This window comes from Channa argus, chromosome 5, assembly GCF_033026475.1.
Source record: "Channa argus isolate prfri chromosome 5, Channa argus male v1.0, whole genome shotgun sequence".
Classification (NCBI taxonomy): domain Eukaryota; kingdom Metazoa; phylum Chordata; class Actinopteri; order Anabantiformes; family Channidae; genus Channa; species Channa argus.
Genome location: NC_090201.1, coordinates 8,327,217 through 8,354,904, shown reverse-complemented (window position 1 = coordinate 8,354,904; position 27,688 = coordinate 8,327,217). Strand labels below are relative to the sequence as shown.

Below are 27,688 nucleotides of genomic sequence, written 5' to 3'. Positions count from 1 at the left end.
ACAAAAGAGGGCAGAAGTGAAATGGTATGAAATGCTACTCTGTATGTCATGCAACCAAGCCTTGCCAGAGATGCTAACACACAGCAATGTAGGAGTGACAGCAGTGGGGGAATTAACGATGTGATGACTGTCAACACACAATCAGCACTGTGGTATCATTACATCGTTTACATTGTTTAGTTTGGAGTTATTAACTCTCTGAACATAGAGCTGAAACACTTGTAAAACACCCCAAGCTGACACAGAGCCAGGGCTGCAAGACCCTCAGAAGCATGATTGATTTATATTTGTTTATTCGGTTTTATAGTGCATACGAGCACGTGTTGTCTGGCAATATGCAATATGCATGTAAGAGTGCAAATGTAATAGTTTTATGCAGAGTATAGAGCAGCAATTTATCATGCAATCGCAAAAAACATTAAAAAAAAACATTGACCAGACAGACGAGGCTTCATGAATGTGCTATGATAAGATTCAACACTGACCGCCTTTTTTTTAGTCCTTCTCTTTGGGGATGTGCTTTAAAACAGGGAACAAAACTGATTCATGTACAAAGTTGTTAAAATGAAGTTTGCCAGGAAAAAAACAAACTTCATAAACAGTTTATTCCTACCTTTGGGTCAGCAGTGAGCAGCTTAAAGGCCTCGTACACCTGCCTCTCTTTGACTCCTCCGCCTAGGTCCAAAAAGTTTGCTGGCTTTCCTCCATGTAAGTCAATGATGTCACATGTGGCCATGGCCAAACCGGCTCCATTTACTGCCGGGGAATAAAAAAAAAATCTTCAGGTTAATTAAGTGCAAAAAATAAATATTGACACATTCATAATAACTCAGTTGGTAGTACATGTAACGAAATGTAATACAACCTACTACAACAGTGTGCACTACAGTCAATAGTCCTTTATGAAGGATAAAAACAAATGTTTAGTGTTTGGTCAATCTTCTTTGGAGAGGCTATAGTTAGTGGTGTTTTTAAACTGTACGAGAGGCGCTTTTTATTTTCGCTTAGCTTCAATGATGCAAATCAATGAGGGATGACATAATAATGCAAACACTTGTACTTATATGCACAGTACAATGCAATGTAATTCCATAGTACCACAAACTACAATTCCAAAGTGCCATACAGTTGAATGAACTCTTAAAAAAAAAAAAAAACTCCTCCCGTCACTTTCATTAATGGCGGTGTTATTGCATGACTGTTGTAATAAAGTAGGTTTGGCTTGCTCTGACTGACTCAGTACGTATATAACCAAATTGGCATCAAGGATGTTGAGTGAGGCTTAATCGTGCTATATCATTATGTTTAAAGTATTTAGTGGATTTATTTTGTATATTACATCAAAATCTGAACATTAAGAACAAGCTAAAGTCCAGAAACTTAAACAAAGGTCCCTGGGAGGAAAGCATGATGGCAAGAGCCAAGAGTTAATTAAAATTAACACTGGCGCTTGTACTGTGCTGTACGAACACCCAAAAATGGAATCTAAAAGGAAATTATCAACCAAAGCAAATAGCTGAAAAAATGTCACACTTAAAAAGTGAATCTGTTGGAAATCTTCTAATCAGGAACATTCAATGCTTCAAGTTGAGCAACACAGAGAAAATTTGATTATGACTCTACTCTTTACTTCAGAGAAGAGAGCGCTGATTAAAAGACCTTCAGCTACACTTTTTTTGCGGCCTGTGTCATCATTTAACCAACTGCCAGTGTAGCTACCCTGCTGAGTTGTGCGGGAGCCAAATACACAGAAATGTCTTACCTCATTTGGTTTAGCAAAGCTGAACTTCTGTCCTGGCAAGCTCCCCAACCGAGGTCTCAATAAAAGAGAAATTCACTTTAACAGCTGTCACTTTGGTGGCTTACAGAGCTCTCAAGGAAGCTGCAGGGCCTTAAAAGCTGTTTGTACTTTAAGAGAGACTGGGAGCTGGGGATGCAGAATTGGGTGTGTGCAAGAGGGGTAGTGCTAACAGACATCTAATGTTTTTATGAGACTATGGGGTAAGAAGCGAGAGCACCTGTTAGTGCTGCTGTACACTGTAAAAGCTTTGATTTATGACAAGAGAGTGGGCCTTTAATGAGAACGCTAACAATCTGGCTCACTGGAGACTTTCTGGGCAGATTATAGCTAATTAGAACGCATTGGTTACGGCAGCGTTCCTTCTGGAGTCCTCAGAAGCTGCTTGTAATGTGGACTGGAGGAAAGCCCAGGCTGCCTTTGCTTTGACTAAGTTTTAACTGTGTCCGAGCTTTTAAATTATGTGTCTTAAGAGACGCATTAAAGCCTTATGCCAGGACAGGATGGCTTATGGGAGAACCGGTTAGTGTGTGTGTGTGTGTGTGTGTGTGTGTGTGTGTGTGTAAGATTGAGCTTGTTCTGGTATAGGATCTTGTTTCCGTACCAAAGCAGGCAATGTTTCCATCCAGTCCGATATATTTGAGGTCCCACTTGGCTGCATGCATCTCTGTGGGGTCGCTCTCAGTCATGTCATCCATGGCAAAGACGGTCTTCTGACGGAACTCAGCATTATCATCAAAGTTGATCTTGGCATCAAAGCACACCACTAGAGTAAAGATATAGATGAATAGGGAGATAACAAAGACAGAGTCAAGAAAACAAAATGAAAACAGACGAATCTCAAGTCAGATCTAGGAAGACGACAGGTAATGGAAAGAGGAAGTAAAGGATGATTTCAGACACAACAAGCATACTAATTATCATTTTCAAAATCCGAAATTAATGAACTGGCAGATGTCCCCTCGGCCTACTGGTCTTCATCATTTCAGGTTGGCCCACGGGGGCGTGTGTTTTTGACACTACCTCAAAAGCATAGACTATTATAGTAAATGGACATTTCTTTCACACTTCAAAGAGAGTGAATTTCAAAGACACCATACTCCTAAAACCTGGAAAATAGGAGGAATAAAATTTTACAAATTAGCCAAGGGCATTCTGGGCCTATAGTAACACTTTAATAGTGACTGTAACTTAAAATTATTTTGACATTTTGAGGAAAAATGCTTATTTATTACCTACCAACTAACTGGCATATCACATCCCATTTGTTAAATTTGTGCAAAATCCAAAATTGTAAAAATAAGATGCTTTAAAGAGGGTTATGTGTCAGAATATTTTTGGTTGGGCACAGTATCCCTAGAAGCAGCCCAGCACATAGCTATCTGTAGAACATCCTCATTACCAAATTTGGTAATGTCAACAAAACCTTCAGCATAAACTCTCCTAACGAATGGCACCTTTCAGGAAAAGAGACAGCAAGATAACATCCAATGTAATAGTAAGAAAAGGCAACAAAATACAGAAGCATGGGAATTGGCTTTGGAAGGGACATACAAAGATAAACATAAAACACAAATATAGATATAAGGTGCATACAGCAAGCACAATCTCCTGGGACAGAGAAGTAGACATGCTGTGTCCTCCAGGTAAAGTAGCTCCCCCACTAGATAATTCCTTATGTTTTTGTTTTGACACACTTTGTAGTCCATGTACAAAATGAATTCAGTTACTACCAAATCAGACACAAAAATACACATTTTCCATATTTGAGAAATTGTACTTCCTGACACTTGCCTGTTGAAAGGCTGCTAGAAAATAGCTACACTCCCTTGTGGCATGTGAACAAATCGAACCGAAGAATGAGTTGATTTAAATGTGAAGCTGGCCTAAAAATCCTGCCTCAATCACAGACGCTGCTTCCCATCATCGGTAGAAAAGGACATTTATACCTTTTAGCATACATGCACCATTGGAAAGGAGTCATATTAATAATTTATTTTAAGTTTAATGATTTCATCAGAAGTCAATAAACTACAAAGCTCTTGTCAATCTTGATGAAGCAGACTTTCAAAAAGAATCCGTTTTTGAGTAGAGTTGTGCATCTTCAGCATGCTCTAATACATCTTGATAGGACACATCACAGTCAATTTGTGTTAAGTGCCACAGACAGATCACTACTTTCTTTGGCTGAAAAACAAAGTTCAGTACAGTATTTCAACATAAGCAGCATCACAACAGCTACAATATGTTTTTTAACTAGGACTGTAAAGCACCTGAAATGATGACCTCTGCTCGTGTCATGCTGTGCCATTTTACTGTGCAAGAACAGGGGATGGGGGAATATAAAGACACTGGGCTGAGGAAGGCTTTGAGCCCATGATTTAAACCTGGATCCATACGTAGTGAGCCAAATCTAACCTAGTTTCTGGCTTCAGGCCCTCCCACAGCAGTTTAGGGTCAGGATCAGGATTTGGCATTGACATTGACATAGATTTGATGTGTTTAAACCATTTTGTTTCTGTTTGTGGTCTTGCAGATGCACTTTCTGTTGATAGAATTACTTTTCTGTAGAATTTGCTTCTACTACTCCAAATTCAAAGTTCCATCATTAATAGCGAGTCAACCTGGTCCAGAGGTAGCAAAGCTGGTCAAAACCATGATACTGCCAACATCCTGTTTCAAAGATGGGATACGGTTCTTTTGCTGGAATGCACCAAATAGAACACTTATTCAGTTCTACTTTGGTTTCAACTGTCCACAGAATAATCTTCCCTTATTCTTCAGGCTTCTCCTCATGGCCTCGAGCAAATAGACACTCAAACATGTTATTATTGGACGGTAGGGGCTTCCTCCTTGCAACTGTGTCACACCACCTTTGTTTAATGTTCTCTGGATGGCGGACTCAAGAAAGTTGATATGACTCACTGCAGAAGAGGCCTTTAGTTTCCTAGATGTTACCCTGGGGGTCCTAGTGATCTCCCAGACTATTATATGCCTTGCTCTCTGTGTGATCTTTGACATAGAAAGTGCGCTGTGGGAATCACAGTGTTTTGTTTGCAGCACACTGGAGCAGAACCAGTTGCCCGATAGAAAATGCTCTATTCACACATGGACTCATTCGGACATTACCTGGACTTGTACTAGGGATGTTCACAGCATAGACCACAGAAGCAGTGGGAGCATAGGGGCCATAGCCCTAGTAACCTCTGGGGTTGAGGTAGAATTGTTTTATGAATATGAAAAGCCTAAATTGATTCTGTTTTCCTAAAAAAAAGGTGTTCGTCTGTTTTAATGCGTAGGCCCCCCACTCCCTCCTTGTGCCTTGAAAACTTAATGATTGAATAACTGTCCACAAATCAATATGTTTATTTTATTCTTATTGATATAACTGGATTCTCTTTAATCTAGTATTACACGTAGCATAAAAATCTTATCCCGTTTTAGGTCATTCTTGCATGCAAAATTTTAAAGAGTTCAAACATTTTCAAGCACCACTGTATAAAAAGACATTTAATAGCATGTTTTGGATTAATCATCTGGAGAGATTTCCGTTGACAAGTGACAAGGCACAATTCTGAGAATGTTGTTCATGTGGTACAACACTTATTGAGTTAGGCCAACTGCCAATTTAGAAATCCATTAATCTCACATTAGTGCCACTATTTAGCACAGCCTTTACAGAATAACAATGATTGCATTTAGACTTCAGTCTCACTGTGACAATTTATATTTGAAGCACAAGAGTTGACTGACAATAGAGATATTATGTCGTGCTCAACTGCACATCTATCCCAATCTATCCTAAATCTAGTTACTTAAAGTTAATTCCAAGGGACTGAACATGTATACACTCACAATTTCCTACTTTTTAAATGATTGTGTTCTGTCTTTCATCCATTCACAAACCATACACACAAGTATTCCAGGTTTTTGTTTTTGTATGCTAAGTAATGCATTTCCTGTTCAGCATAGGACACAACTAGGCAGGTAAATATATTTACATTCATCCTTAAAGCTAATTTTAACCATCTGAATGACTTAAGGCTTTTGATACAGAACACAAAATGAAGTGAAGTCATTTAAAGGACCTGCTGTCGCATATAGCTAATCAGATGTTTTGTCATATATTCATACAATATGCCTGAGGGGTTACTCTCAGAGGGATGTTCCTGTAACGGCTCCTGTAATTTGTTTCTCATTATTAGCCGATGAGAGGCTTTACGAATTTAGTTAATCATCAACAATGAGGAAACATTGTTCCCTGAAGCCAGCTGGATTTTAGAAAAAGTCATGTGCACAAGAAGCCATCATTAATGTGTTGCAGTTACACTCCTCATTCATACATTGAGACACATCTGAGCAAAAAATGAATGCATCTTAGTCAGTGATTAAAAATGCATGCATGTTTAAATCTTATATTCTCTATCTTAGGTGATTAAGGGACAGTTATTAATAGCAAAAAGCATAAACTCAACCACGCGCACACACGCAAACAAACACAATGACAGGCGCATTCTATGCTACAAGGTACCTTGTCCTTCGGGAGTCTCTCCGAAAGGATTGACTTCAACTTGAGTGGCGTCGACTTTCAGGAACAGATCATAGAGCCTCTTAATCTGATCTGCTGCCTGTGAGACCCACAGAGAACAGTAATTACCTGATGGTTCGGCTCTGAGCACTCGGCCCTGCCAGAGCCACTTAGCTTCCCACACAGGCTACATACAGTACTGTAGACATGGCAAATCACCTTTACCATCACACTGTAAGTTTGTTTTGCATTAATGTGTGTGTTGCTGAGCTAAAAGGGAAAACGTTTTTGATAGCAATAAGTAAACATGATAGATATTAAAACACAGACCAAACTATCATTTGTAATCTGGAAGTCCAATGTGTAAATATAAACTTATAATTGTCAGCATATTTCAGTATATTTTTACTGCTAAACAGTATTGATACTTACAGACACTTGAATGATCACAGTAAAAATATCCATTTTAGGTGTAACTGTCCTTTAGCAATGATGGTAGCTTGGCACAGCAGTAAACGACAGAGCCCCACACACACTCTACTAATCTCCCTTCCCCTCATCACAAACAAAAACAGTATACTGTAGGCATACACACTGGCATTAACACAAAGCTTGTGTTATCCCGTAGCTCACTAAAGACAGTCAAGGTATTTAAGATGAGCATAAACCCTCTGGCAAATGAGCGACCAACAAAAAGCATACTCACAATGCAGAAACTTAACTATTCACACTCTGTTTCTTTCCTTGCCTGTTTAAAATCAATGGCCATTCAATATCTTGACAAAAAAAAGAATCACATACTAAAGCTCAAACATCTCTGACTCTTAGTTTGCTTCTCTGAAGCAGATTCATTTGGCCAATTTATCTTTGTTTTACGTGTCACTATTCTGAGCTAATCAGATTTCTTATACCACGTTGCCTGTGGAAAAGAAAATAAATTAGTAATCTGAAACCAAGAGACAAATGGATATGGAATGAACTTTTAAGCAAATACTGTATACTGATTATGAATGTGAACTAAAGGTCTTCTCTGCGTTTTTTCCCCTGGCCTCATTTTCTGAGCTAATGCTCCCTGAACCCAATTTGTAAAACTTGAGTTGCCAAGAAAAAGTGTTTGTCTCCGTCTCTGTGTCCTCAATATCATAGGTTGCACACTGAGATGAGTTTAGCATCTTACTGCATGATTCACTCACAAAAATCAATGTCCTTCATGTTTTATCAAATAATGGTATCATTAGTAAGGTCAGCTCCCTGAGCCTGGCAATGTGCTGTGTGTCACTGCCAAATATGACAATAGACCACCTGGCAAATGAGTCTGGCATAATGACACTTCACAACTTGCCTCTGGAAAACTAAAAATTGCTAAAGTTTGTTTAGTCTATGAATGAGCATACATCTGTCTGTGTATGCATTTGTGTGTACATATCATAGATCTTTCTGGCTCTTCTCTGCATTGTGACTTTAAAGCCTTCAGTGCCCATTACCTGTCTCTGTAGAGATCCTTTGAAACCCAAATTAGCTGCCATGCGAAGTGCCTGGTCGTCTTGCACGCCTTCAAATATATCTATGACTTCCTATAAGTTGGCAGTCAAAGTGAAAGAGAGAGGGAGAAAAACAAACTGAAAAAGGGAGTGAGAGAGAACAGGAGGCTCAAATCCTTGGCTATAATTTGACACAAAGCAGATGTTTGTATTAAACAGCTGACATCATAATTAAGAAGTGGTAAGCTGCCAGACATGGAGGCCTCTTTAACTTTCAGACATAAGTATGAATAAATGGATTCCACAATGCATCATGGGGAAAAAGTATGTATAAAGAAAGTATAAAACTGCAGCTGGTGTTTGGTGGTTTGAAATATTTCTGTATAAAAACACCCTGGACCATATAGATTTAATGAGATGTGTGAAGAGTGTTATGTTTATTAGATAACATCACCAAAGCTTTGCATTGCATATGCAAATTGAAATCTAATAATAAATCATATGCATACTATACTTTACAATGTGCAATTTACAATGTACTAGCATCTGCAGAATATATATATATATATATATATATATATATATATATATATATATATATATATATATATATATATATATATATATATATATATATATATATATATATATATATATATATATGCATATGCTGTTGTGTGAATGCAGTAAGGGCAATACAATTCAATAAATTAGCAAAAAAATGAGACGCACTGGGCAATTCAAGCATTATAAAACTTTAGCAATTTTAGGGTGAGACCTTTCAGCAAAGATGGCAAGTGGTTTGCACTTTTTTAAGGGATCCACTGTGCCAGATAAGACACATATCACTGTCTGTTAGTGTTTCTGTTAGTGATGGGTATGAGCCACAAATCCTATACCTTAAAGATGAGTTCTGGGGTGCTGGCAGCCACCTCCTCAATATCCATACCTCCCTGGGGGCTTCCCACCATGACAGGACCATTACATGAACGGTCCATTAAGATGGCAAAGTAGGTCTCCCTGCTAATGTCCAGGGCCTCAGCGACCATCACCTGGACAAGGCACAACAAAGAGAGAGGAGCTGATGGAAAAATGTCACTATGATACTAACCTTCACGCAGGTATATTCACTTATACTTTATATATTCACATACAGTTTAGAATGATATTGAATACCTGTCTGTACACACAAGCAAATGAGCAGGGACCAAAGACTAGCAGGATCTACACTCAATGGCCACTTCATTATATACACCTGTACAATCTAATGCAATCCAACACAGCAGCTCTGCTATGAATTCTACTTTTACAAAGGTATAGATTTTCAGCTTTTAAGCTGAAACTGTCCGACATGTGGTACATTTACTGCGTTCATTGTTGAAGTCATCTTGAATCCTGGAGTTGTAGTGGAGTGCATTATATTCAGCAGGTGGTTGTAATGTTTTGGCCCTCACATTCATTTTAAAAAGGGTGGCAGTTGCTCTATGGAAATATCATAAGTTGTGGATGACAGTAAGGGAGGCAGAGGCAGAGAAGAATTTTAGGCAGAGAATCAGCAGAGAGAAGAAACAAGGAAAAGGCTCATTTGGAAAAAACATGAAAAGAAACTTGACAAGAAACATCAGTTGTGCTGTGGTTAATGGGCTGCAGTTTTTCTGGATGGAGTGTTTGTTTGAACATGCACAGCCCTTATGTTTTGCTTCCACCCTATCACTCAGCGAATGAGGATAGATAGCCCTCTCTATGCTCCATGTTAACAGACACCAATCCTATCTCCTCGCCCAAATGTTGTCTTCCCCAGTCACTTAAACATTCCTCCCTGTCACTTGTCAACTGACTTCTAGCCTGATTCTTCACTGAATCTATTCTATTCCCAAAATGTCATTTCATTTCGTCCCACAAACATTTCACTCGCACTCTTCCTCCAAAAAATGTGTTTTACACTGCTCACCTTCCTGTCTCCATCCCTCCATCAGTAACAGCAAATACGTTTTTTGGTAAGACAATTACATGGCCAATTTCAGGTCACGCAATGCTCACATCAGGTTTTTCTCCTTTCTGCTTCAGAGACGAGGAATTTGTGAATGTCCTTTACTGCAGGTGTTTTCCATGAAAGTGTGACACTCAAAAGAGTGACAGTCATTTGATTTTATCTAAACACTGCAGTAGGAGCAAGAGCTGGGTGGAAGCAGGCAGCAGCTGGGGAAACGGAGATGGGGAGAGACAAAGAAGAAGTGTAGGACCCATACACAAGCTACAGAGTGAGAAGGTTTCATCACCTGGAAATGTCTTTTTTGAGAAGGTACTGCATGCAGCATGCGAGAAGAGAAAATTATATTCCTGCTTGTTAGTGGCACATAGAAACTGTTGTTTACCAAACACTTTAAATTCTCAGTGGGCCCAGCTCAATTTATGCAATGAGCCATAACACCAAGCAGTGCAAACCCAAAGTAAACACCAGTGGAGAGCTGCTATTTAAACATAGCAAAACAATAAAATAAATTAATAAAAAAACATAGGACCAGACTGCCTTCACAGTCATTAATTTTACAGAACTGCATTACTGGAGTCAAAATGCTATAAAATGAGGTCAGAGAAAAGACAATAAAAATATCAAAAAAGCGCTAACAATGTTGTTCCTACAGTCTGCTCATTGGCTCACCATTTTCACTTTCACTCCATCTTTAGGCGTCTGCTTGGTAGTCAGGTTATAACCGAGCATCTTACTGGCCAGCTCGCCAACCACTGCAGGGCTGAAGGAGAGGTTTTATAAGCTAAACAATATAATTTTTAAACAACAGTCTTAATTGGAGAAAAAAAAAGCATACACGTAATAATAAAATTTTACAATTACAGGTGAACTGACAGATGAACTAGCATTTCTTTATCTCTCCTGAGCTTTGTTCTGTTGAAGAGAGATATGTCTCAGCACTTTCTAGGCATTAATGTAACATATTCTGACAAAGCACAGCTTTTGGAGACACTCTGGTACAACTGCACATCGCCGTGAATGAACCTCTACTTATTCTCTCTGCATTAAAGCAGACTGCATGCCCGGGCTGCTTCTGTAAGCCTGCTCTGGTTTTGTAAGTGAATACAAATGAAGCCAGGGGTTGTATTCATCCTTTGATAGATGAGAGGAAGGTGAACTGTGTGCTCATGTCACCATCTGGGGACGATGAACTTCAGCATATCTCACTTTGAAAAAGTTTCCGGCCATTCCAAACAGAAAGTAGGGTGACGATGATACATGTCCAGGACAACTGTCATAAATCACCTTTTTGGGTTTAAGGCAGTAAGTGGTAGGTACATTTTATAAAAAGGTAGCATTTGTTTAGTACATGCAAAGTTAAAACGCAGTGCCCAAGCAAAGAAGAGCTCTCTTAAGTTGGTTATCCTTTTGCGTGAGCTCTCATTGGAGAAATATATCCATTACAAGTTGTAGTTTTAGGCTAGAACAAACCCACAGCATAACCCACAGCAGTCAAGTAAAACACAATCAGCCTGAGAGAAGAAATCTCAGTGTGGGGTGCGTGAACCTTCTGCTGATTTTTAAAATCTTTTCTTCAACATTTAATTGAGAGTGGTTGCTCGAAAATCAAAGAGAGAAAAAAAGAAAAAAAAATACTCTTACACACAAGCAAATGTGTGTAAGAGTAATTTTACTCTAAAACTTACTCTTTTGTTAAGTGTACTCCACCTTTAAGGCCACTGTCAAACACACCCTTGCCTCGGCCTCCGGCCAGAATCTGAGCTTTTAGGACAATCTCCTTGGCATCTGAAAGACAGGGAGAACCAAAGAGAAGAATAGATTTAAAAAAGGAGGGTAATAAAGAGAGAACAGCACTTAAGATTTAGGTTCAGCATCTTAAATGCCCCTTGAATCTTGCCACGTCTCCGTCTCTCTGACTCTGAAGGATGAGGGGGAAGAGCATATCATATTTTGAGCATATAATTGATATCCTCTGCTCCACTTAGCAGTTATTTTCTCACATATACACTGCCCCTAACAACGCTGGCAATTTGGTTTGACGATTTTTGTTTTTAGTTACAGAAAACTTTTAAGAAATGTTGTGAAGTCCTGGGAGGTCAAGGGAGCAAAAATTACCTTTCCCTCCAGTTTTTAAAGTGTGTTCAGGTGCCACTTTTTGGCTCAAATGAAGGTGGCATGACACAATACGACAGTCAAACCCCTTTTGTATTGGGTTTCCATTCTTCTTCTCCCACTTTAGACCAGTCCCCTTGTCCCTGCCACTGAAATGTATACCCATACTTGATGCTGCCCCCACCATGCTTCAACTTAAGGAGGGTATTAGCCAGGTTATAAGTAGTGTCAGAATGGCCTGAATGGTAGAGTGCTGCTGAGATAGTTGTCCTCCCAACTCTGTAAAGGACTTTAACAGCTCTGTTAAAAGGTACCATTGGTTTTCTGCTCACCTCCCTGAAAGAGGCACTTTTTGTTTTGTTACTTAATTTGACTGGACAATGAACAAGTTTAATCTGTATAAAACAACAACACAATTTAACAGAACCCAATTTTCAAATTGCAAAAGCTGCGATTAATTTGTTAGATTTTTTTAAAGCTTCAGTGTTAAGAGAAGTGTTATCACGGGCTTCACATGCAGATATATACCCACCCCCACCTGCAGAGGACGTAGGTGAGTGTGAATAAAAAAGTTTAGGACACAAAAATGTTTAACCATAGTGCTGCTAACTGCAATGGCATTGACGGAAGCAAACCCCAATGTCAAGGAGCAAAAAAAAGTAGGGTCATATTGGTCATTCGGATATATTCTGGTGTTAAACAAGAGGATACACAGCAGAAACAGGTGTCTTGTTGAAGCAACCACACAAGGTATCACCACAAATGTCCTCCAGCATTAAAAAAGAAGCCTCACGGGGCTGTGTTTGACAAGTTATTAATTAAAAACACATCTGCTAATGCACACCGCAAACTCTACTTGTCTCAGTTGAGTCACTGAGACAAGAGAGATTGGTGGCTGAAGCATATTAGAGAAACACTGAGTTAATTTTTTGTAATTTATTGTCAAAGTTCACTGTCTACGTTGTGGACTACTTTTGGCCTGAGAGAGGAGCCTTTAAGACATATTTGTATGTTGTTGTTTTTTGGTTTTTTTATACATTAACTCGAACATTGTGTGCAAAAAAAAAGAGAAAATGGAGAGAGGTAGGGAGAGAGAGAGGGAGAGAGAGAGAGAGAGAGAGAGAGAAAGAGAGAGAGGGAGGGAGAAAGGGAGAGAAGTGGAGAGTTACATAGTAGGAAAATACTGTAAAACGGAAACGGAGTTAAGAATAGAATGGTTGAATTAATAACTTTGTCTAGGCGATGTTTTCGACTGTGAGTACTTGTTTATGCACAATGCACATGAAAAAGTAGTTTCACTGTTATTCTGTGCAAGCCTGGATATTCTAATCATACACTGAATATAACATAATTCACTGTACAATAATAAAGAAAAAAGAAAAACATTAAATTGCAATGACAACATTGCACAATCTCAGTGAGAGGAATAAGGTAGTTTGTCAACTGCATAAACATTGAAAATCTTCATGTGACCTTCCTACAATTATACAATTATCCTCCATCCCCTTTGCTGTCACTCCCACCTTGCAAGAACTCACATATCAGGCTGCTCTACTGTCTATTCAGCATCGTGCCCAGAAATATCTGTCCATTTAAATAGAGCGAGGGCACTTGATGAAAGATGGTATCTGGCTAGGTTATTATTATCGAGGTGGGAGAGTTAAGCCATTGACAGGTGGTTGCCATCAGGATGGGAAGTGGGTGATAAGGAGAGTGGAAGGGGATGATCCACCAGGCAATGGCTAAAAACACCTTGAACTTAGGGGATGGAAAACAGTTCCTCCTCTGACTGTGTAAAACAAAAGAAAAAACCCAGAGCTTTACGAGCAGAGCACAGAATGTCTAGAAAAGGAGATGGTGAGCTAAGAAAGCCTGAAACCTCTGGCTGTGTTCACTGTTGCTGTCGCAAAAGAAGGACCCACAGAAAATAGCCTCTGACAGGGTGGAAGGGATTAAACTAACACTGCATTAGTGAGGCCCATCCTCTGTGGAGAGTCAAGAGCTGTGGAGGAGAAAAAGAGAGAGAATGAAAGAAAAAAGGTGGGCTCATATGCAAAGGGCTTTCAGAGGAGACATAAATGAATAAATATGTTAATAAAAACCTGCTACTGTGCAAAATTAAAAAGAGTTCAAAGCAAGATGAAATAGAGTGTCCTGCGGGTATGTGCAGTGTAGAGGGACGACACAGAGGAAATGACTTTTTCTTTAAAGAGGAAAAAGAAACAAGAAGAGGAACAAAGTTGTAGTCCTAAGAATTACATTGTTGGACGTGTGGAGAAAGGTAACATTGCTGACACTGATGAGGAGTTTAAAAAGCAAGATATGGTTTTAGAGATATATTACATATTAAATATATTAAAATGCATGTAATGTGCCAGGAAAGGTAATGGAGTGAGAAACAAAGCAGGTGTTCAGTCCTGCTGCACTAGTAATTGATGGGAAACCTGCTTATTATGCAGCACACAAGATATTGTAGCAATATCAGCAATTATGAATGGGAACTGAAGGAGCAATGGGCTGACGATAACAGGAAACTTTATAAAAGAAACAAGAGAAGAAGAACTAAAGATACGAACATCTCTAGAGAATCAAATTCTCTGGTTAACACCACTGTTGAAATACACGAAGAAGATAATGATGTCCTCAAAGATCAGAGTGAGCATGGTGAAAAGCAAAGTGCAGGATGAAGATTATCTAGTAGTATGACAGACATGAAATCCAACACACAAGCCATACAAGTCAAGAGGGGACAAGAAGTGGTAACAGTATGTTAAATGGAGAGAAGAAATATTTTTAAAAATCACTCCAATAAACACGGGGGGGAAAGTTAATCAGTAGAGGCACCAGCGAACATTGTTGGACTATCCAAGCTGAAGTATTAGTACAGTAAAGTCGAATTTTTACATTTTGAGAAGCTCATTTAAATGTTGAGTATGTGAGTATAAATACAGTAGACACAAAACAAATCATTTCTTAATTTGTTGTAGCCAGAATAATTATAAATGCCTCTGCAGAAGGTGATTTGGCTATTAGCTAGATGCAAACCATTTTCTTGGGAGTCTGGAGAAGTCGTTGCATAATCAGTCAGTCAGAGGCAGGAGATTAACATTGCTCAACATCTTCAATTGCATCACATGCAATCGAAGAGTAAGATCGGTCATCGTACTCAGGCCCAATTCATCTCCCAGTAATGACTGCAAATCAACTCCCAGTCATCTTGCCAGCTACAGCAGCTGGCACGAGGATGCTCCTTCGACAATCAGAGTCTCTTTCACCCTCATTCTTTCTGTGCCCCCCCCTTTTCTTCCCACAAAGCCCTTGGGTGGCCAGGACCAGAGTTAGCTTTAGTCTGATATTTAATTAAGCCTTCGGGGCTGTGCCATGAGAGGGATTCTGGCTGGTAAGGGACAAATTTAGGCTGTGCGCCAATCCAGAGAGAGTAAGATGTGGCTACCATCTGCATGGGGAGAGAAAAAGATCAGGGCGGCCTTCCCCAGCATGCAATTGTGCTGTAATGAAAGTAATGTGAATGCTAAATGGAGAAGACTAATCAAACTCTTGGGAGGGAGAAGAAAACAAACACAAGCACAAGCAGCCATGATCAAAAACCACAGAGAAGCTGAGCGTTCCTATGGATAAATGCCATTAAAATAAAAGGGAATGAAAACAGAAACAAGAAAAGACATCTCAACCTTCAGCATCTGAGCTCGTGGTGACAGGACACCACCTGGTTATCATGCGGAAGAGTGTTGATTGCTGCCAAACAGGCAGAGATTACTGTTTAGGAAAAAATAGGTCTGAAGTTCAAACATTTTAATCTACAAGACCGTTTAAAAAAAATAATAAAGGTGTACATAATCCTCACCCAGTATCGTTATTAGTTCCCACAATCTGAAATAAAAGAAAGAACAACAATCTGTGTTTCCATTTCCTTCCATCTAGTGGCACATGGCGTGTCTTGAAATAACCTCAATCATGTTGTTAACTGCATATTGATAGTTACAGAGAGCAGTGAAAATGCAGCTTTAGATTTTGACTCACTTCACCACAGGACTTTTTGCTGACTCATATCCTTCGGTTCACTGATGCCCGGAACAACAAACTCGTATCCTACTGTAACAAAGATTACAACACTTATTATTAATGACACTAAATGTAAGAAACAGAACTTTCCAATAAGCTTTTCTAATCGCTTTAGCAAATATGTATTAATATATATATATATAAATATGTGAATGGCGTTTTTACTTGCGCGTGTTTAAAAGGCCAAGTTAGGCCACTAACAATTTACTCTGAACTGATTTCTGTTCTGTCCGGTGCAATAGTCTTGTCAACACATTACAGTATGTTTTAATTACACTTTGACACAAGCGGTAAATGAAGCAAGGTCCTTTTCAACATTTAAATTCCTTGTGTGATGATCATATTTAACCACAGTGATAAAACTGATATTATCTTTGACAACTTCAACTTTCTATAAACTTTTACCATTTCTAATTCCACCAGGCTGTGAAAAGGTCAGACAGAAAACGGCTCTGCGTTCATACAGTGGTTGCAGGCGAGCCGAAAGGAAAGATAGGAAAATAAACCCTTTGTTTTTTCTTCTAACTTGACATATAATGACCTATGTTATTCTTACAGGTAAATGTGTTTGCTGGCTCAGTTGAGGTTGAAAAGTCAACAAACACTGATAAACCCTGACCATGCTCTACAAAGCCTTCTTGCTGCTAGCATGTCTTTAAGACCAAATGTGGGGAACGGACTAAGACACAAAAAAGTCAAAGATAACAAATATCTGACCTCTTTGTTCACTCAAGCTACACATATCATTACCATCTCACTGTCTTGTCTGGTTAAGCCCACCAATCCTGTGTCCATCTCTGCCTCTAATGATGCCATCTCAGTGCTACTCGGCGGAGGAAAATATCAACGTCCCGGACCAACAGTGGCACCTCTGTGTGACACCTCCTCCAGTCAACTGCTTGCATGACGGCTGAGTCCTCATTAGAGGACAAGTCCACCTGGCTTTCAGACATAGATAACTTGTCTAATGACATTCAGAGAAAGGCCTAGTCTCACAGTGATAGAGAGGTGTAGTTCAAACCAACGGCTGAGAGTTATTTATTGCCATACAACCAGAGGGGTGATGGTAATGATAATGGTGCTGTGCAAAGATGGGCGCTAAATGACTACTGGGAAGTCTGTAGGCAAAATCATTTGTCTGGAAACGAGGCCTCAGTGAAGACATTTAACTGTATGAAGTCATATCACGACTTCAGTTTAGAAAAACACTGACTATGGTTACAGACAACACAGAACTTAGAAAATGAATTCAGAAAATGTCCCATAAGTGTTTTAAATAAGTGACTCTAAGACTCAACACAAGCATGAGGTTCTTATGTCTCATTACTGACTAAAGAGTTTTCAGCAGTTCAGCATAAACCTGTAGCAGATTAAACTATTCGGAAACCAGCAACATCTGCTATCGCTGCTGCTGATGTACTAGGACTGCTCGCATTGCTATTTCCACTCATGAGTAATAAAACAAGGCTAATGGTTGGAGTTCTCTATAAATAAAGCACAAAGTTGTTTATACAATTCACTCCACTACAATGATTTGCATCTCTGAACCAGACATAACGCTTTTGACTCCAGCTCAAGCAAACATGACTAGGTAAACTGGAAAAGCCCTGTTCAACCCAATCATCCACTGTATGTGCAACTTTCCCATGGGGATTAATAAAGTATAGAAAAATCATAAAAGAACAAAAAATAAAATCAAAGGATCCTGGTAGCAAATAACATGTTCAATTCTACTGGCATGTTAGTATGATTCTAATATGATGGGGGGGGTGGGGTAAGAAATAATTCACACATCTCACCCAGAGCATGAATAGGTTAGGATGCGTAATGAGGAGGTGGAAACACTAAGCTGCTTACAGAAATCATCTCTTTGAGAGACAGGCTGCTTTACGCTGCAAAGCCTATTTACAGCCGTTAAGACAATTTCAGATGCACAGCTTTTTCGTACCAAACGGGAAAACCAAGAGCCAACCGATCTATAGGAGGACAACAGGTCTTTGAAGAGGCAAAAGAAAATGTGTTTCTGTTTTCAATATGCTAACATGGATTTTAATAGAAAATAGTGAACCAAACTCAGTTTTTATTAAACTGTTATTAACACACTTAATTTAGAAAAATAAATAAATAGGGAAATTGTGCTTTTTTCAGGGGTGAGTTCAGCCTACTGTACTTTACAAGGGACCTATGAAATACAGGCATTTTCATTGAGTTTCCTCTTTTAATGCCACTTTGTATTTGTGCACATACTATGGTACTGTAATGCTGTGTTTCACTACTTTTTTCTGACAGCTTTAGTCACCAGTTGATTTACAAATAAATATTTCTGCATTTACAGCAACATAAAAATTTGATTTGTAAGACTATAACTCTCCAACAGCCTATACAGCTAGATCTAATTCCTTAATTGGCTGAAAGACATATCTATATCTAGATATATCTATATCTATAGATATAGATATATGTAGATCTAGATATAGATAGATAGATAGATATAGAAATATATGGATAAACCTATCTATCTATATATATATCCTCCCTGCTCATCCTCCACTCGGCTCTCTACTTTTTCAGGTATTTCCTATGTTTACTACAACTGCCACCAACCATCATCTTTGAGACTCAAGACAGGCACCAATCTTCTAGCAAACTCTATTTGTACTTCCCATCTGACTTGTCCTTGTGCCTTATATGTTCGTGTCTTAACTGATATTTTCTGTTTCTGTATCATTAGATACCAGACATGACTGCAATGCAGCCTGTTGTCCTCTACATTCCTATTGTAGTGGACAATAACTCTAGTGAATTCAAAGTCATGCTTTGGAAGTATTTGCAGAAAAAAAAACTGTGAGGTCCGTATTTTCTGTAAAATCATATCCAGTACTCCTACTGATGTAGAACAATAAACAGTGAGCTCTGTAAGCTTTTGAAGAGTGACAAGTGGTTTTTGCTTTATTTCCTCCACAAATCACCTGAAAGCTATGTAAACACCGTTATTTAAGGTTATCATTTAAACCTTATAGTAATTAATTCATTTCAAATCTCAAGAACAGGAATCTGCAGTGAAAAGTGTCATTCTTCAAAAATGTACAGACCTCAATTGATATGCTTCCAAACCTTTAGCTTAGCCATACCCCGTACATAATATTTCTTTGGTTATGACTTGAAGAGCGTGAATGTGCATTTAAAACTATATATTATTCCATAGCTGAAGAGCATCAATGAATGTTTTCATGACAAAAGCAAATCTAATGGAAGCAAACACACCTTGCTGTTCTAGAGAACATAGGTATCTTTGAAGGTTACAGCAAGACATGACCTAGCATGTTTCACACGTGTTTCATTTATTTTTATGTAAAGTCAAATTGTTTTTCAACATGGGCATGTGTGACTGTGTCTGAGCTCTTGTGTTATTAATGTTATTTGGTAAAGTTTTTGCAGATGAAACTTTTTTTTTTATATACATAAAATTTGCAAGTATCACAATATATTAATGAATGACATTGGCACAGTTTCTTTTAGTAGGCCACAGCAGTGTAAACATCTAAATACCATTCTCTGCAAACCAGCCCCTTCCCATTTTCTCTCCTCGATGTGTGTGCATTAACTTGGCAGGTAGTTGAGACAGGGAAACTGCACACAACATCTGTCTTCATGTGTGACAGGCCAGGCTTCTGAGGGACAAGAGCAGTTCTGTCCATCAGTGGGAGCCCTGCAGGCGGCAGGGTGGTAAAGCAAAGATAACTGAAGCTCACTCAAGCTAACTCCCTGCACTCGTTTATTTCCCCTACAATATGATTAAAGTGGCACTGAAGGACACTGAGGTACTGAGATTTATTTTACAGGAGGCTTTGACATAAATTCACATTAGACAAAAAAAGAAGGAGCAACTCAGTGGATATGCAGGACTGAGCAAAAAAAAAAATTAAAGACATGTAAGGACTAAAATCAAAACAAGAGGAAAGGATCAGAATGTTTTAGTAAAGTGGAGAAGAAAGAGCAATATTGTTTTGATTTGGCATTAGCCAGAATGCATTTGTCTATTATTATTAACACAATTCTTGTTTCAAATTCTCGCCACATGAATGGTTGTACATCTGACAAGTGAATTCATTTATATAAGAAGACACATATCAGATCAGTCTCAAAAGTGTGTATTAGCTTTAACAACAATAATCATAATACCCCACAAACAAACAAGCAGCATGTTCCATTTATTTGCAAATGGTCACAACCACATGACTTTGAGTTTGCTTATCATGCAGTCACATCTAAATCTCTGACACCATGACCTTATGAAAAGTTTATCTATCTTGCCTTGCAGTTTTTTAGCCAAATACAATATACACAAGGTCCTTATGTTTCTTGTTAACTTTCCCTCCCTTTAAAAAGAATATCATACGGACCCTCTTCTTGTGTACTTTTAGCAAAGCCAAGTGACACACACACCATTGTATTTACATTGGAAACGATAGAGGTGGGAATGGTAACCACTTACTGATGGAAATGGAATGGTTGGCAGTGAGAGCATAAAGATGGCAACAACTAAAGTGCAATATCCTGTAAGACTGATGCTGCATATTCTTTTGAAGTTCAGGATCCCATTGTAAGATCAGTTGCCTGGATAGATGAGCAGCTGCTCCAGTGGCTTCTGTCCAGCAGACCAACAAGAAGAGGACAAAACATGGGGTCCAGCTGGTGTACATACGCGCAAAAACACACAAAGCTCTAAGAGGGTCGTCTTATCCCTCACCACTTCAGACAAAGACAGAAGTGAAAGGGCCGTGGTTGAGCCAACTCTACTCAGCACTAACTGCTACTGTCAGCGCTTTTCACCAGAGACTGCCTCATTTTTTGAAGGGGGAAGATGAAAGTGGTCTTAAAAGGCGCTTGAAGTGTTGAAGTGCACGAGGCGGTTCCACTGGGGACAGTGTGAATGGGGAGGGGGGGATGCGCAGCAAAGAGAGGTTTGGCCATGTTCCTTGTTTTAACAATGTCTGACAGTAAAATATTTGTCTGTCCCTAGCTGAAAAGAAAGTAGGTCCCACCTGTTCATGAAGTCAAGAGCAATGCTATGACTTCCCTTTCTTTTTCCTTTCTGCTGGCTATTAAAATGCTAGTTTGCATAAACATTTTCTGTCATCGGGGAGAGAGGATGGGTATTGCACACAAGAGAGCTGAGCATTATGGAATCTCATGATGAAGGACTTAGACCTTATATAACATTGCACTGTAAAATACGCCATGTACCGTAATTGGAACCAGAGTAAAATTAGAGAAATTGCACACAGAAGCAAAGCAGTAGGGAAAGAAGTATTGTTGCATTGCTTCTTACAAATTCACTGCTCAACGAAGCACAGAGAAGCCTAAATAAAACGTGCAATTTAGAGACCGTGTTATCCGGATAATGGCTTTATCACACAGCAAGTGTTTGGACACAGTGGAATAAAAGAAAAAACTCAAGCATAATGTTAATGTGTCAACATGTGAAGAGGCATTTCATCATCTCAGCTTAGAGAAGATGAAGGCCAATGTCCAGTAGAAACAAAATGATACAGAATATGAATCCATGTATTCAAGCAGTTTCCATGTATTTTAGTATAATACTTAACAAGCATCACCACTACGTTATACTGTATTAACCAACAGCTGCGAACACAAAGACATTCACTTACTATCATAGAAGAAATTAAAGTCAGAGAGAAACTAAACCTCTGAGTTTTGCCTTTAACAGTACAACTCTGCATTAGGATAAGTTACTGAAAAACGTTACATACAGTTGCTTAAAAAATTGTACTACAAATAGTTGGCAATTAATATTGTGCCAAGAATATAATTAATCTAATCATTGCTGCATCTCTAGTTGAACTAATGCGATTGCAAGAAAATGTAATGGTTCTGTTTGCTATTTCCTGGTTTTCTGCATAAATTGTTCATGAAGTGTGATTTGACCTTCATCAAGGGCACAAATAGCAGCAAAGAAAATATTTCATTTACATTTTTATACAAAAACACATGATTTTCATGTCATTCTCAGTGCTACTTGTTCTTGCTAAACAATTCCACCTTTGATTAATCTGTCCACAAGACGGTGTCAAGGTGCTCTTCGTAGCATGACTGAATTTTAGAAAGGTTTTTTGGAGCACAATAGCTTCCTCCATGGTGTCCTGCTATAGATACTATGTGTGTTCAAAGTTTTGTGTATGGTTGACTCTTGAACAGCAGGGAGAAATGCACAGTTTATTTTTACCTTGTTGATTATTCTGCATTGTGCCTTTGTAATGGTCCTGGCTGGGTGGCCATTTATATGGAGAGTAGCCACAGTACCAATTGTCGTTGTATGTTTAATGGGTTTGTGGAATAATAACAGGAAAAATTATGACGGACTTAAAAATATTTTTGCTTGTTTATATTTGTGTCTTTGGTGAAGATCAGATCACATTTTACGACCAATTTATGCAGAAACTAGGGAGATGCAAACTGTTCCATGACCTTTTATTGCAATTGTAGGTGACTTTAGATGTATAGCTGTGGTGATGTTTCAGTTTTTTTTTTTTTAAAGCAGCCTTTATACGTAACTCTTTCATCTGTGGTGTTAAACCTAAGCTACTTCCAAGCACGTCATTATTATTCTGTTCAACGTGGCTTGTTTTTTCCCACCATTTGTTTAACAATGATCTAATTTACCTATAAAGCTACAATATGGTGAGTGACAATGAAATGACAAATGCCTCCTGCTAGAGACTAGAGAGCAGAGCCTTTGGTGCTTAGACTGTATTTTTTTTATTGATATATCAATAATAATATTAAAACATTCTCAATGTTCAAATTTGTAATGAAATTTATTTACAAAATACAATCAATCTACTCTGATACAATGGTTGACATCATAACCTGAAAATGTATCTATTGACAAGAAACTGGTGGGGCCTTCGAGTTGTGATGGTGTTAGTCCATTCATATGCAAAGAAATCATTAAAAGAGAAGAGTGACAAAGAATAACAGTATCTCAACTGGCCTGTGTGAATGAATGTAGTTCAAAAGACAACGTGGGTGAGATGCATATGTCACCCATGGATAAGGAAGTTCTCTGAAAGGCTTGTGGTTATGCCCATGGTGGGGAGGAGTGTTTCTTTGACAGATGGCAAAGGCTAAGCAGCATGTACAGTGTTGGGCTGGTGGAGAAGCATATGGTTCTCTCTAGATGATCTCATACACAAGTGCCAGGCCCAGTCGGAGGTGTAAATGCTTCTCTGCACCTTGCCAGGGAAAACAGAACAATTGATATCACCACCTAAAAAAATGTGGAGGCACCCCGAGTGTGAGCATGTGTGTTATGCCATTTCTTGGCGTGGGACTTCAGTATTTTATTTCACACACTTACTAATAAAACATGCTGATATATTACCACTATTGAGAAATTAAACGTTGCTGCCATTTGTTGCTGTTGTTGATATAATTCTTTGAATATTTATTACAGACAAAAAGTAAAACCATAAGTCTAAAGTAGTTTTCCTGGAACATTTTATTCATGCTTCTAGTTTAGGTTCAGACATCTGCACTTTAATTAAACAAGTATCTGACAAGCATGACACTTGAGTGAATGAGTGAGTTCACACAGTCCACCCTGTGATATAATCACTATGACTAACTACTAAAACTAAGCCATCAATATCCTGGTGTGTTCCTGGTCCAGGTCACGGAATACGGTCCTTTGCAAGTTATTAAAAATAACACAAGTTCAGTTCTTACTTTAACATGAGGATGACAGCAGATAAATATCTGAACAAAGAATTTGTGGTCCCCTCCTCATTGTTAGCACGTTAAAATGAAGTTTAATATTAAACTATTTACTATTATAAGTCTGTAAATATATGTATATCTAAACAGTCTTTTGTTCTTATTTGAGGACTGTAAAGTCTGACAGACAGGCACTTTCAACATGGCCCTTTGTCCGGTGTGTCCCCTGTCTACACACACTGTTACAAATGGCAAAAAAAAAAAAAAACGCTTCCTATCCACTACAGGCTGCTATGCATAGGGTCTCCTCTGCACATTATTGCAAAATGGTACACCTCAAATCACTAAATTCCAAGAAAGGAGATCGAAAATTATCTTACTTGCCTTTGGTTTGCCGATGAACTCTTCACTCTTCAGATGTTTTGCTGCAAATTAGATAATGCTGCACATACTGGTAATTGATTTTCATGACAGGACCATGTGCCCTGTTATGATAAAATATTGGCTGACATCTTCATATACTAATTTAACTTTTAAACAATGAAAGAAAAAAAGAAAAGCGGCTGTAAATTCGGCTGATTTACTTGCTTTCAAATATTTTTAATTATCTAAAAAGATGAAATTAATGTTTTATTTGTGAAGCAAAGTCATGATGGTAAAGTAATCCTGTAAATGGACACTAAAGTCAACATGGCACAATTTAATCCAGTTGTGTGGAAACTGTGTGGCTAGCTCATGGTTTACAATAAGATCCGTCTCAATTCACAGTTGACAGGACAGAGGCGTAAAGTGGTCTGAGCTTCCAAAGACAACTTAATGAGCAGACAGAAACAATCACTTTAAGATACACACAACAGTGCCCTTGGCCTTAAGCTACTTTTATTTACACATAATCTCAGGCACAGTGTGAGCCTCATTCACTTATTTTGAAGAGCTCTTGAAGATTCCCAGTAAGCAAAAAAGGCTCTCTCTCTCTCTTCTCTGGAAAAACAAACCACTATATATAGCATGGCAATAAAATGTTTCAAGTTTCTGACTCAAGAAACTTATATTTACCTTATCCACTTATGTACAAAGTGTTTTTAAGCGTATCAATACTGACGTGTTTGTGAGCTGACCAGATATATCTGTATTTTCTTTTTCCTCACACAAAAATTTGCACATCTGTAAACACACACACCCTCTCTAAAGAGTTGGCGAATGTCAAAGAAGCTCACTCTTATTCAGTAAGCCAACATATCTAACTGTTCCACTAATAGGCACACATGAGATTTGACAGCCATGCATTAAAAGTACTCTGTTTACACTGAATATTCATGGCTGAGTGAAATAAATTAAAGTGATTCATACCTGTTAATTGTGAATCTGGCGCTGAGACTGTGTAAAGCCAAAAGAAGTAAAAAAAAAAAAAAAAAACAGCATTGAAAGGAATTGACAAGGTAACATTTCTAAAACTGAAAACAAGACAGCAATAACGGAATGATACAGATCACAACACAATTTGTCAAAGACAAAAAGATGACACCGCTAAAGAGGGACAACATATTCCAAACTCTACTGATATGAGGTATATATATGTATACAGAAGTATAGGTTCTTCCCATTCATCACAAAGGCTCAACATGTGGCGAAGATGCTATAAGAATCCAAAGCATTTTCTTCCATTGCCGCTTTGTCAATGAATGATTGCTGGGGGAGGCAGGAGGCATGGCAGACATGAAGGGCCCTCGCAGCAAGCAAGGCAAGGGAAAATATGGTTTTGATTTAGAATTCAGACTGAAAATCCATCAAGATTTGCTCAACAGATGCATCTGTCAAGTGGGTGGCGACACACAAAGTGGACTGCATAATCACATTCTCTTTGGCTGTAGCAGGGCACAGGTATGTGGATATGTGTGTGGATATTTCTGTGCACATGCATGGCAGTGCACGTCTGCTTTGAAGGCAAACACAAAATCTATATTCATTACTGGAGTTTCTCTGATATCTCAAAACTGCTAGACCGCAACCATGCCTTCATGAAAATCATGGATATGTTTATATCTTTAAATATCTCTCACTATACAACATGCCTGTGTATGACTGTACTCATATCACTGCCTGAGGAAAGGCAATTCAGACTTACATTGACTGGAACTTTAAATCATTACCGATAACATACAATATTTGTACAATGTAGAAGGAGATGGCAAAGACGAAAAAAACCCTTTTAAATATGTATGCATGAGTTTCTAGTTTTGTAGACAGGAGTTTAGTTGAATAATAGGACCATGTAATACTGCAGTATGACATCATACTCATCAATTACTGATACAGAACTTTGTACATTCACTAGTATGTTATCCACTCACTTTTGAACAGTGTAATGCAGTACATTAACATCATGAATATGTATTTATACCAGCATTGCCAAACCACAGGATGGCATACCTAAATGTCTCAAAAAAGTTAACAATATTTAGATATAATAGTTCTATTAATGTGACTTCAAGGTCCAAGAGTTTATTTAGCCAAACTCCAGCTTGGCAGACACACACACACACACACACAATCCACAAATTATAAATTTGAGTATGTGAATTGTGGATGTGGTTCATTGGGTTTGGACAGACAGCAGGAGTTGGGCGCCATTCTTTTAGCGTCCCAGAGGAGTACACTTTACAGAAACCATGGACTTTCTGATAACTCCCTGCACAGCTCACCCAGTATGGGGCCACAGAAATCAAAGCCTACTTTCCATGAGCCATTAACTGGTTGTGAGTCACCCATCTGCCACAATGTAAACTCTCCCCTAAGAGTTGTCATTCAAGTTAAAGGGAATCAATGGTCCATGTCGGATATTTTTTTTCTAAGTTTTGATAGAGAAGGAGAAAGATTTTAAGCTATTTGTCCTCGGCAGTAATAGTACAAATCAATCTGTGTCTACTTTAAGAGGGTCTGCCCACTCTACAGTACATGATAGGAGTGAGAAAAGATTCTATATAGCATCCCTGCAATTGTACTGTCAACTTAACTACTTCATGGTTAAGTGAGTGTAGCTGAGAAGAGAATACTGGTTGGTGTGCATGTGTGTGAGCCTACATGTCTTTGTGTGCTTACAGTATATGGGTAAGCTCACCCTACATATGTCATTCATCTGTGTCTGCGCTTCCATTGCTTGACTGGTTCAGTCTGTTGGGTCTGAAGGGAACCAGGGGCTCACAGCAAGATATCAACATCACACAGAAATCCATCTGAGTCACTACTGGTCAGCTCAGATAGCTCAAGCATCCGCATCCCTTATACGGAGCTATACCTAATGTCCTCTACAGTGGAAAGAGAGCTCCAGCCAGGGCTCACTTAACACCCTCATCTGCTCCCACAGCCTTAGGAAGTCAGACCATGGTAGTATCCATTTGTATTTCAACAGATCTTAACTAAAGAAGGTACTGATCTCCCTTTCTTTTACCCACCGTGACATTCATGGAGGACCTAATATGGCCCAGTGATTGAGCCATACACACTTACTTTGTGTTTCTGAAAAAATAAAGCACTGGTTGATCCTTTCTTGCATGATTTTATATTAAGCCAGCCACAGTCATGGGATACAACACGTGTGACAAATGTACACACACGGCCAAGAACACTGACCAAATCGTGGTGCATAAAATTAGAGGAGATGAGGAAGCCGCTTGAAAATATGAGAACAGAGGGGTTGATTCACTAACCAATCATACGTTACTGTCAGAGCTGCAAAAATGTGCGTCGGCCCCTTCTCAGTTCAGGAGGAAATGAACTCACTCACTCATGATGTAAGTGGTCATAGCCACAGTAGAGTGAATTTGAATACACCGTAGCTAATTAAGACCTGATTATTGGTTATTTAACACATGTCTGGCCCATTTCTGGGTAGCACTGCCATGTAAAAGAGAGTGTTAAATTATCTGCTACTGGGCTTGAAATATTGGTTGAAGAAA

General features: G+C 38.7%; 1 protein-coding gene across 2 annotated transcripts in view; it reads right to left on the bottom strand.

Annotated features, from left to right (window-relative positions):
• The window catches only part of suclg2 (succinate-CoA ligase GDP-forming subunit beta), a 92,219-nt gene that overhangs the window by 40,337 nt on the left and 24,194 nt on the right, over positions 1 to 27,688 (bottom strand). For both annotated transcript variants that reach the window (XM_067504836.1, XM_067504835.1), the window contains exons 3-9: positions 11,486 to 11,585; positions 10,470 to 10,560; positions 8,707 to 8,859; positions 7,811 to 7,900; positions 6,330 to 6,426; positions 2,403 to 2,564; positions 614 to 756 (exon numbers count right to left, since the gene is read on the bottom strand). In XM_067504836.1, coding sequence (XP_067360937.1) covers positions 614 to 756; positions 2,403 to 2,564; positions 6,330 to 6,426; positions 7,811 to 7,900; positions 8,707 to 8,859; positions 10,470 to 10,560; positions 11,486 to 11,585 — 836 coding nt within the window. The remainder of the gene's footprint in view (positions 1 to 613; positions 757 to 2,402; positions 2,565 to 6,329; positions 6,427 to 7,810; positions 7,901 to 8,706; positions 8,860 to 10,469; positions 10,561 to 11,485; positions 11,586 to 27,688) is intronic.